Source organism: Mus caroli, chromosome 15, assembly GCF_900094665.2.
Source record: "Mus caroli chromosome 15, CAROLI_EIJ_v1.1, whole genome shotgun sequence".
In the NCBI taxonomy this organism is placed as follows: domain Eukaryota; kingdom Metazoa; phylum Chordata; class Mammalia; order Rodentia; family Muridae; genus Mus; species Mus caroli.
In genome coordinates, this window is record NC_034584.1 from 85,762,634 (window position 1) to 85,777,784 (window position 15,151).

At 39.2% G+C, this 15,151-nt stretch overlaps 1 protein-coding gene across 1 annotated transcript in view; it reads left to right on the forward strand.

Annotated features, from left to right (window-relative positions):
* LOC110310088 (mucin-19-like) overlaps positions 1–15,151 on the forward strand; it is a 97,665-nt gene that overhangs the window by 65,681 nt on the left and 16,833 nt on the right. Inside the window, exons 32-33 of the mRNA XM_021182790.1 lie at positions 86–217; positions 8,943–9,005. Coding sequence (XP_021038449.1) covers positions 86–217; positions 8,943–9,005 — 195 coding nt within the window. The remainder of the gene's footprint in view (positions 1–85; positions 218–8,942; positions 9,006–15,151) is intronic.

A 15,151-nucleotide genomic window follows, 5' to 3' on the forward strand; every position in this document is an offset into this window, starting at 1 on the left:
TCTGCCACCACCGCGGTAGCCCCTGCTTCAAGCTCAGCTTCGGCTACCACACCGGCTGAGACAGCTGGCAGCACCCCAGGCCCAGCTGCTGCAATCACCACCTCTGCTATTTCCGTAATGTCCGTTTCTCTCTCATCTTCCATTTCCACATCTGGACATCCAGTTTCTTCAACAGATTCTGTCGCATTCATCTCAAGTCCTTCACTCATTAAAACAGGTATGGTATTTTCTCTGAATAGTTCTTAATTACTAGATATGAATTCTTTTCACTCATAGTCTTCAGTTCATGATTTCTTCATTTATCATCATAGTGCAATCCTTTATTTTTCTGTCCCAGTTGTCTGTACTTTTCCATGCACTTCTTACACTCATATACTTTATTTCCCTTTTCAACCGCAGATTCCCAAGCACAATTTTACCTTCATTCATTGGTTTATTAGTTGGCTTTAGTGACAGAGCATACCCTTGGAATGTGTGTAGTAGGGGGCAAATGGAAACTCACAGTGGTACAAAGGATTTGTTTCTTCTCCACATGAAATACCTGCATAGCAGGGAGCCTGAGCCTTTCACCATTGTCTCTTCTTGAGAGCCACTCTCTTTCTTCTTCTATAATATTACCTGTCTTTTAACTTCCACTCTCTCAGTCCTGGTATTGCTACCCTGGGTATTCAGCCTCCCAAACATAAACTACCCAGAGTACCCAAGCCATATTCAAACTGTATGCACATATTTTTTTTCTACTCCAGTTTCTCATATGCATAAATAGATGACTCCTAAGGATTATATGTTCCATGTTATTTTTATGCCCTTGGTCCAATGAGATGTGAAAGTAGTGGGGCAGGGCATAGAAGCTGACAAAGATAGACTGGAATACTTATTCCCATATCTCAGGTGTAAGAGCTGGGTTTTGTAGTCTCTGTAAAATATCTCTCATTTCCCAGAATTCCCTTAAAAGAAGCAGCATATTAGAATCCAGTGCTCTTGTATGCTAGGTTCAACAGCACTGCCAAGTTCAACAGGGTGATCTACAGGAACCTGCTCTGGAGCCAGCAAGGGAAGTTCAGTTGGAAGACCAGCCTTTGAGACCTCTAGCAGTGTTAGAACATTTGGTAGTACAGGGCCTCTTCAGGAGTTGAGGATGAAGGCAGCAGATGAATTTTTCTACAGGACTGAGAGAACCCCCTATCGCCTAGAGCATCAGAATTTCCTGGGATCTTCTTAGGATAAGATGTCTGCATATGGAACCTCAAAGGAGAAATATGTCTGAGCCTTGTATGTTAGTGAGACACAATTAGTGTCACAATTACACAATTAGTTGGTAATTACCTGATCAGTTTGGGATTCGCTTCTTGTAGTCTTCCAACTTGACCACACTTCCGTTCACGTCACGCCAAACAGGAAGCTCCAGCATCAGCTCGTTTCAGCACTACCTCTAAGTCTTTAGAGTGTGATTAATATGAGTAGAAATTCCACTGTCCAGTGTGAGGCCACCCCCTCAGTGTAAGCCGTAGACAGCTCTTTCTGGCCGTGTCAAGTAGTCCAGGACATGATTTTATTTTCCTATACTTACTTTTGCTTAGAAATGTCTATACCTCTTCTCTTCTTTTTTTGATCCTTTCTTCCATCTTTCCTGTGATTCCTCTCTTTGCCTCCCCCACCCCTTTTTATCACTGAGGACTAGACTTTGGGAATTTTCTCAAGAAATCGGCCAGTGATTTCTCTGGTCTTAGCAAATTTCTTAGGTGTTGGAAACTGGGCCACGGCTAACATGAACTGGGTTTCACCTGGGAGGCAAACTGGGGCTGAAAAGAGAGGGGAAACTAGGCGGATGAGAGAGAAATGGAGCCAAGACAAGGATGCTGATTAAGGCTCAAATGTTTATTGGCCCATGCACTTATAAAGGAGGGGGGAGGCCCATTCTTGTCAATTCATTTTTGGAGCCCAGCTGCAGGTAACCACATGCAGGATAGGGTGTAGTCTCAGGAATAGCTCAGTGGCCTTCCACCAGGTAGCAGTATCTTGAAGAGGAACAGTGACAGTGACTGAACAATAGGGTGATCTAGGAAGGCAGGCTCCACCCTAGGTAATCTCCTTAGTGGCAGCAAAGTCGAGGTCTGACTCAGCCAGCTTCAGGCTTGGGGGAGGTTACACTTGGGTTAGCATTTACAGCTTTTTTTTTTTCTTTTGAAAATTTTTTATTTATTTTTTGGAATAAGTTATGTTTACATTAAAATTATTAGGCAGAAACAAATAATATCTATAGCACAGAAAAATTAAGAAGCCGAGTCACTTTAGATGGATAACTAAACTGACTAAATTGCAGGATGACAAGGGTTCAGGTTCTTTTTGTCGAACTGTAAACCAGAAGTACCAGAATGACACAGACAAGTCAGCCAGCTGGGTCTTCTGACTGCTAGGCATTCAAAATCCATCTCAACAAGTCTATTTGAAGTCTAGCTCCCAGAAGTCTTTTTGATTGTCTAAAATGTCATAATGAGCATCTAGCTTCTGTTTAAGAACAACTATTTGCAAACATAGCAATCTTAAGCCATAGTCGGGTACTTATTCAATGACGAAGTCTTGACATTTTCCTATGTATGATCTTAGTTTTATCATGTTTATGTCTGGAGTCATTTTGTGAAATTTTATTCAAGATCTGTACAGAATGGGACTTTTTTTTCAGGTCAGTGCCTTTCTACAGTTCATTTGAGAAGCACAAGATACAGTGTAGAATCTGGGGGTGAGATGACTCAAGTTCAGTTCTGGGTTGCACTGGCCGATTTCTTGAGAAAATTCCCAAAGTCTAATCCTCAATGATAAAAAGGGGTGTGGAGGGGGAAAGAGAGGAATCACAGGAGAGTTGGAAGAAAGGATCAGAAAAAGAAGAGAAACGGTATAAACCTTCCTTAAGTTCATCCCATGCTGCAAGTCACTAAACTATGTCTGATAAATAGAAAACATTGTACTATCTGCCTTAGAAGAGTTTTAAAAGTAGGATGAATTGCCTCATGACTACAGCATTTAAAAAGTACTCCTTCTTTATCAAATGAAACAGAAACTCCTACAGCATCTATTCCTCATGATGAAGAAGGTATCTCACCCAGAGTATGTTGGTGGGTCATGGTTTACAGAAGTTAGAAATGACTTCAGCAGGTCTATTGTGGGTTATAACAGACACATAAAATCTGTACTCTTAGAAGAAGGCCCCCCCAAAATAAAGACATTTTAAAACCTCATGATTGGTAACCTATAAGAACCATAGATTATAAACTAGTAGCTTCAGATATATTATTATTAAACAAGTTGAAAATAAGTGGTCGAGCATAAAGAGAAGCAAGGACTTATGGATTCTAAGGATCATAGGAAACTGTTAGGACTTAACTTCTGGAAAGATGAAACTTCAAAGGAAAAAGCAAATTTATGAAAGGTATTTTGGAGGCAGAGGACAGCATGGTGTCTTGTCCTTTAATAAAAGATCAGGGAACACATGTATTTTTCATTTTAAAAGGAACCAGATTCCCAACTGATGAGATGATTCTGCCTGCAGCCAACTCCAGTGAGTAGACAATCTCTCTAGAGCCTGTGGCTGTGCAGGAAAAAGTTTTTCATCAGAAGCCCACTGGTTCCCCTTGATAATTATCTATCCACTGAAACTCAACCAGAGATGTAGAGTGACATAGAAATGTCTAGCAACGTCAAGATTTTTTTTTTGTTTTCTATTTTCTTAAAATGTCCCCTCCAATGGCATCACAGTGTTGTGCTGTCCGAACTTCATGGCATGTGCTCTCTCTAACCCATGATGGTCAGGTCTAGCAGCAGAGTCTAGGGAAGTGCAACCACATGTTTCCACATTTTCACCTGCCTCAGAGCTCACAGGCCAGACACAAGCTAACTCCTCCCTTTGATTTTAGTTCATTATGAGCTCAGCTGAGGCTCAAACTTTCATGTTTAAGTAAAATTAGTCATAACAATATAACACACACACACACACATCCCAGAATGCCAGTCAACCTTAAATTTTTCCTAAATAAGGAACTTTTACAAATTATATGTATGTTCTATGCAACAACTGGAGTGTTGGTTTGCTCTTATTTATACAGGAGTCACCTTCCCTTGGTGGCTTGTGATTTTCTCTGCTAGTTCTGGAACTACATGCAGACTGAGCCCCCATTCTTTTCATCCATGTTCTGTCATATTACATACTCTCATTTATTTTTATAGTTGAAGGAAATTCCGTTTTATAATTTGCCATAGTTTTATTATAAACTCTTCTGTTGGCAGACACCTAGGTTGACTCCTTCCCCTCACTATTATAAAAACAGCAATGTTACATGGACATACAAATGTCTCTGTAGTAATAGATAGAGATAGATAGAGATAGAGATAGAGATAGAGATAGAGATAGAGATAGAGATAGAGATAGAGATAGAGATAGAGATAGAGATAGAGATGATAGAGAGTNAGAGATAGAGATAGAGATAGAGATAGAGATGATAGAGAGTCCCTTGGGTATGTGCCAAGGAAAACTCACTTTTACATAAGAGCTACAATTAGTTGGATTTTAAAAAGAATAGATTTATTCTATTTTGAGGAGACTATATTACTAGTGTGTGAGAAGGCTGATCTGTACACTTTAATTAACAATTCAGAACATATGAACATGCCAATGTAGTTCTAGGGCTATGTTCAATTTCAGAGAACTCAAGGACACATATATTTTAGCTGTTGGGAAAGCATAATTGAATTTAGTCTCTAAATATACAGCCTATTTCAGCAAAGGTGGATAAGAATAAAAATAAGTATAAATATTAAAACAGGGTAAGATACACACGACTTTACTAAAGGACTACTACACAGCCAAGTAGAAACAATTCAGTGCATACATGATTCCTGCATAACCAGTAAAAGCTCTCAAGTGAGAGGCCCCAGCAGAATCATTTGTTAAAAACAGGTCCCAATAAATTCACCTTTGGAAACAATGCATGTAGATGCAGTGCTCATTCATGAGTCTATGGAGAACTTTTCTTATCTTGTATCTTGGATATTGTGTCTCTGTTTCAACATTCAATTAGCTGGACTAAATATGTCCTTATACCAGAAATACTTTAATCAAAAGTACAGAATAATTTAGTGACAAGGTCAGCTTGATCCTGAGTGGGCACCTGTGCTCACAGAACAGCAACACAGAGGCTCAAGGCACTATGGGGGTTTTGTTTTAACAATGATGAGACATTGGTAGATACTTAAACTAGAATATACATGTATTTCTATTAGCTACAAAGAGGGACAAATAATCTATACATGGAGAAAAGCATAACCTGGAATCTTCCAGGAAACGGGATGGAAATTTCTCACAATAGAGGTGAGATGCCAGCAAGAGCATCAAAAGAGGGACATGTGGGAAGATCCCATCAATGGCAGAACATACATCCTCATCAGGTATAACTCAGGGCTGGAAGGAAACAGTTCCCTCTTGGAAGAAAAAGACTGGACAATATCAGAGACCAGCCAGTGAAAATATCCATGAAGCTGAAAGAATAAGGGCCTAGAGCACGCATAGAAAGATAACTGAGCAACTATGGAAAACACCAAATTTACCTGGAAAAGAGGGAGCCATTTAAAAATGGGAAGGAATCCCTGTGAAGCCTGGGTATCAAAGGAAATAATGAAGCATGTGATGATAAGGTTGTATTAATGTAAGACAGCAGTTAATAATCAGACGTCAGACAAAGGAAAGGGTCCACTTGTAAAAGGCCCCCTTTCCAGAAGAACTAACTAAGAGAAGTCTGAGAAACATAAGGTATACCAGAAGCTTGTCTGCCACTACATAGATCTCCTGGTGCTATACCACCACACACACACACACACACACACACAAAATTCAGAATAAGGGAAAAGAAAACCCGAATGTCTGTGCATAATTTTTTATAGTTATTCCTGTGCATAAATTAGAAATTTCAGCAATAGCATGCAAGTTCTAAAAAATTACAGTCATGAAACATTAACAGATATTTTAAGTAAAAAATAAGGATATAAAGAGATGTAACACGAATTTAGAAACTCACAGAAAATATACGAATAGTAGAGATAGCAAGTAGCAATTTATGAAAAACAAGGAAGCAAATTGGAGAGAATTAAAATTAACCTCAAGCATGAGGGCCAAGTAGCAAGTTGCCAAACATAGAATTAAAGGGTAAAAATACAGAATTAAAGGGTAAAAATACAGAATTAAAGGGTAAAAATACAGAAAAGTGATTTGGGGGAAGGGTGGGACTGAGTGAGAAGATTCCTTCCAACCAAACATTAACAGATAATTTTTCATTTAATTTTTTTCAGTGTCTCATACTCACATAGGTGAGACAGCCCTGGTCTGGCTGAGTATCCCAGGCTGGCCTCAAACTCAATATAGTTCTCTTCTTTGAAACTTTTGGTTACAAGTCTAAGCCAATAGGCTCATTTTCTCAGACACTTGTGCCTGAGAAAAATGGATTATGGAGGAATGCAGTTAACATGGGAAACAAATAAACACAGTCAACATATATATTATGCAAATATAATTTTGTGTAAGTCAGAAAAAAAGCCTTCTTTGAAAACAAAACCCTTAAACGAACATATGGAAAGAGCTCACCTTACAGTTGGAAGAAGTCATTATCATAGTCATTTCTATAAGCTGGAAAATATCTGGGGACTAAGGGATTGAGGGGGGAGGGAGGGAAGGGAGTGAGAGATGGGGGAAAGAGGAGGAAAGGAGAAAAGTGGAGGGAGGCTGTAGAAGGGAGAGCGATGGATGGAGAAAACATAGAGGGAAGGGAGAAGACAGGAATAGGATTGAGGAAGAAGGAGTACCAGCTTCATGTTACATCTGCCAGCAGCAAAGCACCGTCTATAATATACCAAATGGATAGAAATGCAAGCCAAAGGCTTATACCCACTTAAATATAGCTTGAACATCTGTTCTGTAGGAAGCAGCTAAGTCCACAAAATAACTCAAGGCATCAGGAATGCAGGAGCCACGTGTAGTGTCACTAGAAGATCCACAGAAGTAATGTAGAGGCACGGACATTTTGAACGGAGGAGGCTCTGAAACTAGAAGGGACTGGAGTAGGGGAGGAGAGTGCTATATAAATGCTGCATATTTGAGCCAGTGTTTATAAATATGTGTGACAACGATTAACGGAAAAGAGATGTCACTGATTTGAAAGAGGGCAAGGAGGGCTGTATGGGAATGCTTGAATCGAGGAAAGAGGATGGAGAAATGATGTGATATCAAAAGTAAAAGAAAAATGTTAGTATATAACAGTATATAACAGTATATAGTTAGTATATAACAGGTATATAATAGGATGAACATTAGATAAACGTTGCTAGGCAACAGGAAGTAAGTGGCCAAATGAATTATTAGGAGTTCATGAATAAAATAAAAGAAAGGTAAGTTTGCTAACGATGAAAAAATGAGCCCTCAGGGGAAAAAAAAAAGATGCTCGGTAGTTTCTATTAATTAAGTGAAGGCATTCTGAAGGTTAGGAATCTCAGTAGTAAAATTCACATTAGTAATTGATCGAAGAGAAATAGAAAGAACTGTTATCCCCTCTGTTAACTCTGTCTAACAGAGAAAGAATACCTACCATAGGAGGTATGAATGGATTTTTTCCTTAAAATCATGCAGACTTCTCAGTCACAATAAAACTCAGCATCTCAGTGCAGAATCACCAGGCGCATTCCCTGACTGCAGGCAGGAAGACAAAGGACAGGCGGCATCAGTCTTTCACTCAGCACTTTTAGAGTTAATAGTAAGCTGGGATAGGGAGGAATTAGGAGTGTGGGATTTGAAATAGATGATCAATTTCACATACCTCCAATGTGCAAATTCAACTGAGACTGAGATGCCATTTCTCACTTCTTGGCTTGGCAGAAATCCAAGAGTTACAGTGTTGACAGGTTAGGAAAGAAACGGGTGGTGTTTTGTGCCTGGCAGGTGGGTCCTCACCATGAGACACCCCACGGAGGCCTGCCAGGCAAACAGAACAGAACTGCAGTCATTTACCCTATGGCCCAGAAGCCACGTAGTACTGTTCCATGACGTGGGACCCGATGACCTGTCCAGACTCTGCTCACCCTCCTCCACTTTCCCCCCTTCCTCCTCTTTCTTCCATCTCTCACTCCCTTCCTTCCTTCCCCCTCCTGTCCTTGGTCCCCAGGCAATTTGTTTTCTTTTGTTTTTCATGTTTCTTTAATAAATGCAGATCAAGAAAGGTTGTCTTCAGTTAAAGAAGACGGGAAGGGTGAAATCTGTTGCAAAGGAGGGAGGGAACACTAATGTAAAGATGTTTCCAGATCTGATGATTGAGAAGGCAAAAGCAAAGCCTGAACGTGATCTATAGCCTTATGTTAAAAGGAGAGGTGGGTGTGCATATGTCTGTATGCTGTTGAAGGTTTGGTATTATATCCTCACGTGTGCATATATGCGTACAGAAGCCAGATGGTAGGGGAAGGGGAACAGGAACTCTTGGAATTCTCTTACTGTTCCATGACGTTGTTTGCAATGACAACTTAGTCTTTTACCCTCCCCACTGTTGTCCCACAAGCTGAGAAGGAAGCCTGTCTATTTGCAGGGTAAACCTCAAGTTTTCAGTGTTTCAAAGAACCTTGGAGTTTCTACTAGGAAATGGGGGATTTGTCTTTTAATAGGCTAAGCTAGTGGCTCTTAGATCTATGAAGGGTTAAGGCTAACTGGTGATGAGTAAGAATTGTTATCATACACCATTCTGGAGCAGAGAATTCAGTCAGAAATTGGATGAGAACCTGATGGTTGGATGAAGTTAGGAACAACTTGTTGTACTTCTCTTTAAACAAAAGAAAGTGTGCTGGACGTGGCAAAAGTGGCCATGGAAACACCAAGGTACACTGATTATATTACGTTTGTCTTCTCTCTCTTTTTTTAGGAGGGACGACTGGAACCACAGCCAAATCAAATGGAACAACAGGAAGAACCACCAGTGCACCAGGTAGTGAGTTTGCATTGGGATTCAGTAATGGGTCAAATAATTACAAGCAAAGGCACTGGATATTTGCAAAGGGTGGAGCATATAAGGGGACATAAAAGAATATTTAGTATTTGCCTTTATTTCCCAGAAATCTTAGAAGTTGATATAACCCCAGTTTTGTTTAAGTGTTATTCAGGTAGGACAGACAATTAATTCTATGGGCGTCTACTAAGGGACAAAACAACATAGGCAGAGCTTCTGGTATTGAGACCACCAGTTCAGAACTCCCAGTAGGTGGGCACAGCATGTCAAGGTGTCCCAACAATGGCCAACACAAAGAAAGGGCTCAGGTATTTATAACAAATCTGGGAGTATTTTTAAAGAACCCACTAAAAGAGAATGATTGAGGTAAATTTAAAACTTATAAAATGAGCTTTTTAGTTTCACTGTGGGTTTTCCTTGTATAGCATTTGTAATATAGCAGCAGTTTATAAGCATAACCTCTTTGTTTTCCAACTGGATTTAACTGGGACAGCTGAGCTGGCAACTACCTCAGCTTCAGGTGAAGCAGCAATTGAAGCATTGCTTATATTTAAAATCTATTTATATTTAAAAGACTAACTGGTGGAAATTGGAGATCTTATTTCAAAAGTTGATATAGCAAGAACTTTGCAGATAATCCCATTAGAAATTACCCAAACAACCAACCCAATTTTGAAAGTATTATATTTATTGAGAACTTGCTATTCTAATTTTTATTGGCAAAATGAGGACTCCTTCAATGAGAAATATATGATCCATGCAAGAGGAATTATTACCTCTTACTAAACAGCTCTTGTGTGGTATAATACTCTCATTTCTAGCATTGAAGAAATAGATTAAAATGTAAACGACTTGATGGGTCAATGGTTTTTAGAAAATAGAAATTATCTTTCAAAAATGTAAGTGGTAGGCCAGTGTTCACTTATCTTGATTTTCACTAGATATACTAAATAGAACTTAATTGACAGAGTAAAAGCACAGGACAGTTAACATTTGAAAAGAGCATCTGTGAGTCATCTAAATCCACATACAAAAAATAACAAAAATGGTAACCATGAAAAGTGCATGAAGTATAAAACACAAATATCTAATATATATTAAGTTGCCTGAATCTCGTGTCTACCCTGTGAAACTTTAACTGTATTGAGAACTATTCACATTCTGTGTCGGATGAGAGTCCTTGCTCTAAAAGCTAAAGAACAATGGAAGGGTATCTCTAGGGCTGGATTTGTAGATAGATATTGTTTAATTTGACTTTATCATGGAATGTCTTGTTTTCTCTCTCTATGGTGACTGAAAGTTTTGTTTGGTGTAGTAGTCTGGGCTGTCATCTGTGGTTTCTTAGAGTCTACAGGACATCTATCTAGGCCCTTCTGGCTTTTAGAGTCTACATTGAGAATTCAGGTATAATTCTAGTAGATCTACCTTTTTTTTTTTTTTTTCTTACTTGGTCTTTTTCCTTTGCAATCTTTAATATTCTTTCTTTGTCCTATATGTTTGTTTTATTACATAGCAAGAGAACTTTTATAGTCCAATGTATTTCATGTTCTGTATGTTTCTTGTATCACCTTCTTGAGGTTAAGAAAATTTTCTCGAGGCAAAGACATTTTTCTTCTATGATTTTTGTTGAAAATATTTTCTGAGCCTTTGAGCTGGGGTTCTTCTCCTCCTTCTATTCCTATTATCCCTAGGTTTGGTCTTTTTCATACTGTACCTGATATCCTGGATGTTTTGTGTCAGATGGTTTTTAGATTTACCGTTTTCTTTGACCAATGTATCCACTTCTTCTATTGTATCTTCAATGTCTGAATTCTCTCTTTCATGTCTTCTGTTGGTGAACCTTTCGTCTGTAGCTCCTGTTTGACTTCCTAAATATTTCGTTTCCAGAATTCCCTCCATTTTTATTTTCTTTATTGAACCTCTTTTCAGTTTCAGGTCTTGAGCAGTTTTAATGGTTTCCTTCTACTGTTTCTTTGTATTGTCATAGATTTCTTTGGGGGATTTATTAATATCCTCTTTAAGGAACTCAGTCGTAATACAGTTGGTGCTAAAGTCTTTTTCTTGTACTTCATCTATGTTGTAATATTCAGGTTCTGCCGTGGAAGGACAGCTGGGCTTTGATGAAAACATACTGCCTTTGTTGTTGATTGTGCCCTAATGCTAGCATTTGGTCATATGGCTTTGGGTTGATTCTAAGTTTAGGTGCTCACTTCTGGATTTCTCCTTTGTTGGGTAGGTGTTTTCTTCCTTAGTTTCTGTTTTCTCCCTGGATTTTTGGAGAGTATGACTGTCTGTTGCCTGTTTTCTTGGCCTGCCCTGTTGGTGTGTTCCCAGTGTTTGACTGCTGGTGTTGAAGGCTGTAATGCTGAGATGAGTTGGAAGAGGGAATGTTGGAGGAGACAGTCTCTGTTATCCCTTGGGGATAGGGTCAGAGAGGAAAGGGATGCCATAGCATATTTCCTGTTACAGAGACGGGAATGAGACTAGCAAGGGTGGGACTGGGGATGGATATCAGGAGCAACAGGACAGTGTGGACCTTCCTCAGCCAACCTGTTGCCCTTGGAGAAGGGGCCCTTGGGTTAGCATGGCATGGTTACTGGACTTGGTGTCTTGGACAAGGCAACAAGTAAGGGAAGGAGTGTTAGAAGGGGGAGAGGAGGTCTACAGGCAGGATACTTGGTTTTCTCTGTTGTCAGTTTTGAGGGAAATACCAGTCCCCTTAGTGACTGGACTAATTTAAAATTCCCACCAATATTGTACTAATCCTCTCTTCAGAATGCTTCCAGTGCCTGCAAGGCTCCTCCATTTTGTTACCATGTGTTCTCACGCTGCTAGCCAGCTATTCTGGCTGGAACAAGATACAACATCAATGTAATCTGGGCTTGAATTTCCATGTTAACAATGAATGTTGAATGGGGTTTTATACATTTACTGGCCATTAATAATTTACCTTTTTTGAAAGCTATATGTTTATTTCATTTACCTACTTTTTGATTAGATCATTTGGGGGGGGGTTGGGTATATAATTACTTTTAGTTCATTAAATATTCAAATGTTTACACACACACACACACACACACACACACACACACACACACACGCACGCATCCACTGTCAGATATACAGCTGGTAGAGGCTGTCTCCCACTCTGAATCTGTTCCTTCATTTGATTGTATTCTTTGTTGTGCACATAATTTTTAATTACATGCAAACTTATTTACTAGGCTGTCTATTATTTACTAAGATGTTAGACTCCGTTTCTAGTTAATGCCTTATCATAAGGCTTTTTCTTCTTTTTCAATTTTTGTTTTTAGTGGTTTTCGAGTTTCAGTGGTATGCCCCTTGGTGATCTAAAGCAGTCCAAAACCAGTCCATTTTAACTGATGCTTTTACAGAGCGAGAAATAAGGATTTATCTTTTATATTTAGATATCCAGAGTGCTGGAGAAATGGTTTAGGAGTCGAGAGCACTTGTTGTTCTATCATGTAGATGGAAATTTGGATCCTATGACATACCTCAAGTGGTTCATAAATATCTGTACCTCTATCTTAGGAGTCCAATCCTCTTCTGGCATGTGTGATCCTTATACACAAGCATACATGCATGTGCATGCACACAAAAATAATATAAATAAAAATAAATCTTAATAAAGTATATCCAGCTTTACTAGTGTTTAAAGGCAAGCACACTAAAGGGATAACTTCCCTTGGGACTAAAGGAAAATCACAGGTTCAAGGTAGCATAAAGGAAGTGAGCGGTGCAGAGGCCCAGGTGACAGTTACCCATGTCATTACCACCATTCTTGTGGTTTTATTTGGGAATCCCAGTAGTGTCTGTTGGGATCTACTGAGCGGCAGGTAGAAGCAAGGCCATCACACAAGGTCTGAGCACACGAGTGACACCCACCCACATGTGGTGGTGTTCCCTCAATACCAGATCATCAACCCTGACTTTGTGATGGACTTCAGGTCTCACATGTACTCAGTACAACATTTACACCAGGAGAGACCACTGTGAATGGTTTTGTCCAATGCATTTTTGACACGTTATATACTTGACAAGTAGGAATATAATTATTTGCTTAAGACATCATCTCGTTTTGTTTATGGGAATGCTTACTATTTTCATATACTGCTCATGAGAAATTTAGTCAAAGACATTATCTAACTAGGTGTCACTTTGGTTGTATCAGGTCATGCGGTGGAACTGCTATTTCTACCTAATTCCAAAGTCTCTGCCTTACAGTGTAATATTTCTGTCTTGAAAGGATAATGCACCATGATCTTTAATAATCCAGCAGAAAAGCTTGCCTTTGAAGGAGCAGTTGGTCACACATTGCTAATGAAAACAGAAGATATAAGTAACAAAAAGGAGCTTAAAATTTGAACATAGGAAAAACAGTTCTGTCTGTTATCCTGCAGCAAGCTTCAGAGAGTTTTAGTTGGCAAAAAAAAGTATAATGCTGCTGCATTATTCATTAACCATTTTGTAGCTTTTTTATATCATTCCGACCGAACTTGACATCAAGTTCACAAATGCCTATGTAGCAAGTGTGTTTTTTTCAGTGCTACTAAAGTCCCTTTTCAAGGTTATTGTGCATTACATGTCTGGAATAGAGAGATACCCAGAGTCATATACTAGAGAGAAAATTTTTGTTCCTGAGCCACATATCTCAGCCAGTGAAGGTGCTTGCCACATAAACATGTAGACTGAGTTTGGTTCCCAGAACCCATGTAAAGCTGAAAGATTAGAACTGACAAATTTTTCTGTCCTTGAACTCCACATGTAAGCCATGATACATGCCCTACCCTAGCACAGACACACATACACATACAAACATACATAAACACACACATATATATACACACTACCACCCCCAACAGCAACAATGGTGTCAGCAACAACAAAAGAGGCTGGGAAGATGGCTCAGCACTTAAGATCATTTGCTGCTCTTGCAGTGGACCAGGACTCAAATTCTAGCACTCACAGGGTAGTTCACAACTGACTACAATTCACTCAAGTCTCAGGGTATCTGACATCTGCTTCTTGCCTCTGCAGGCAAGAAGTTTATACTCACATGCACATCCCATATATATATGGAGAGAGAACACATATATGCATGCAATAAAACACACACACACACACACACACACACACACACACACACGATAAAAATCCTCTCAATGACAACAGTGTAATTTCTTAGTTTGCAGAGTGTCACACAAAATCAAGGCTTTCGGGAATAGACTAAATGAAAAGATTTTAGCAATCAATCTGTAGCCTTATGGACTAGATAGCTCACTCTTCTCTGGCAAGGCTTTATGTTTCATTTATTCTACCTGGGTGTTAGAAAAAAATGAATATTTAAATGATACTCAAATAAGTTTATATATTCATTATCAGAGTGTTGTAACTCAAGCAATCCTGAGCTAGATGGTTTATTTCAAACGTAGGACACCATCACTGTAAAGTGACAAGGTGCCTTCAAGGGACTAGTGGGGTGTATTGATTTTAAAGTGTGTGTTTACCATTTTCAAGACTTAATCTTTAATCAGAGTCAAACAAGAACTACAGTTGTGCTGACATTTATGTGGAAGGCAATGGCTTGCTTTTAGGTTGATGATTCATCACTTAGATGATTTCTTTAAGGAGTGTGTTATAAAACACTTCCCAAACAGTTCATCCTGACTATCTTTTCTTTAATAGGACAATTTGACGGAATTCCAGAGGAATTGATTGCATGTAAGTTGCACAAAATATATATTTGCATAATGCATATCAACATACTGTTCTTGTCTTGTCCACTTGAAAGTTCAAAAATGTTAGCTGTATCAGAGAGGGTAGCACATGCTTGTAAGCTCAGCTACCTGGAGGCTGACAGAGCAGGATCCCTAAGTCAAGATTTGGTTGCATAGATTCACACACACACACACACACACACACACACACACACACACACCCCAAATATCAAGTAAAGAGAAGGTTTAGACTCACAGAGAATACTAGACATGCGCACGTGCCTATACTGAATCACTTGAATCACAAATCACAAATACACACACACACATAACATATGTAGGCACACACAGACACAGGCACACACCCATAAGCACACACACACACAC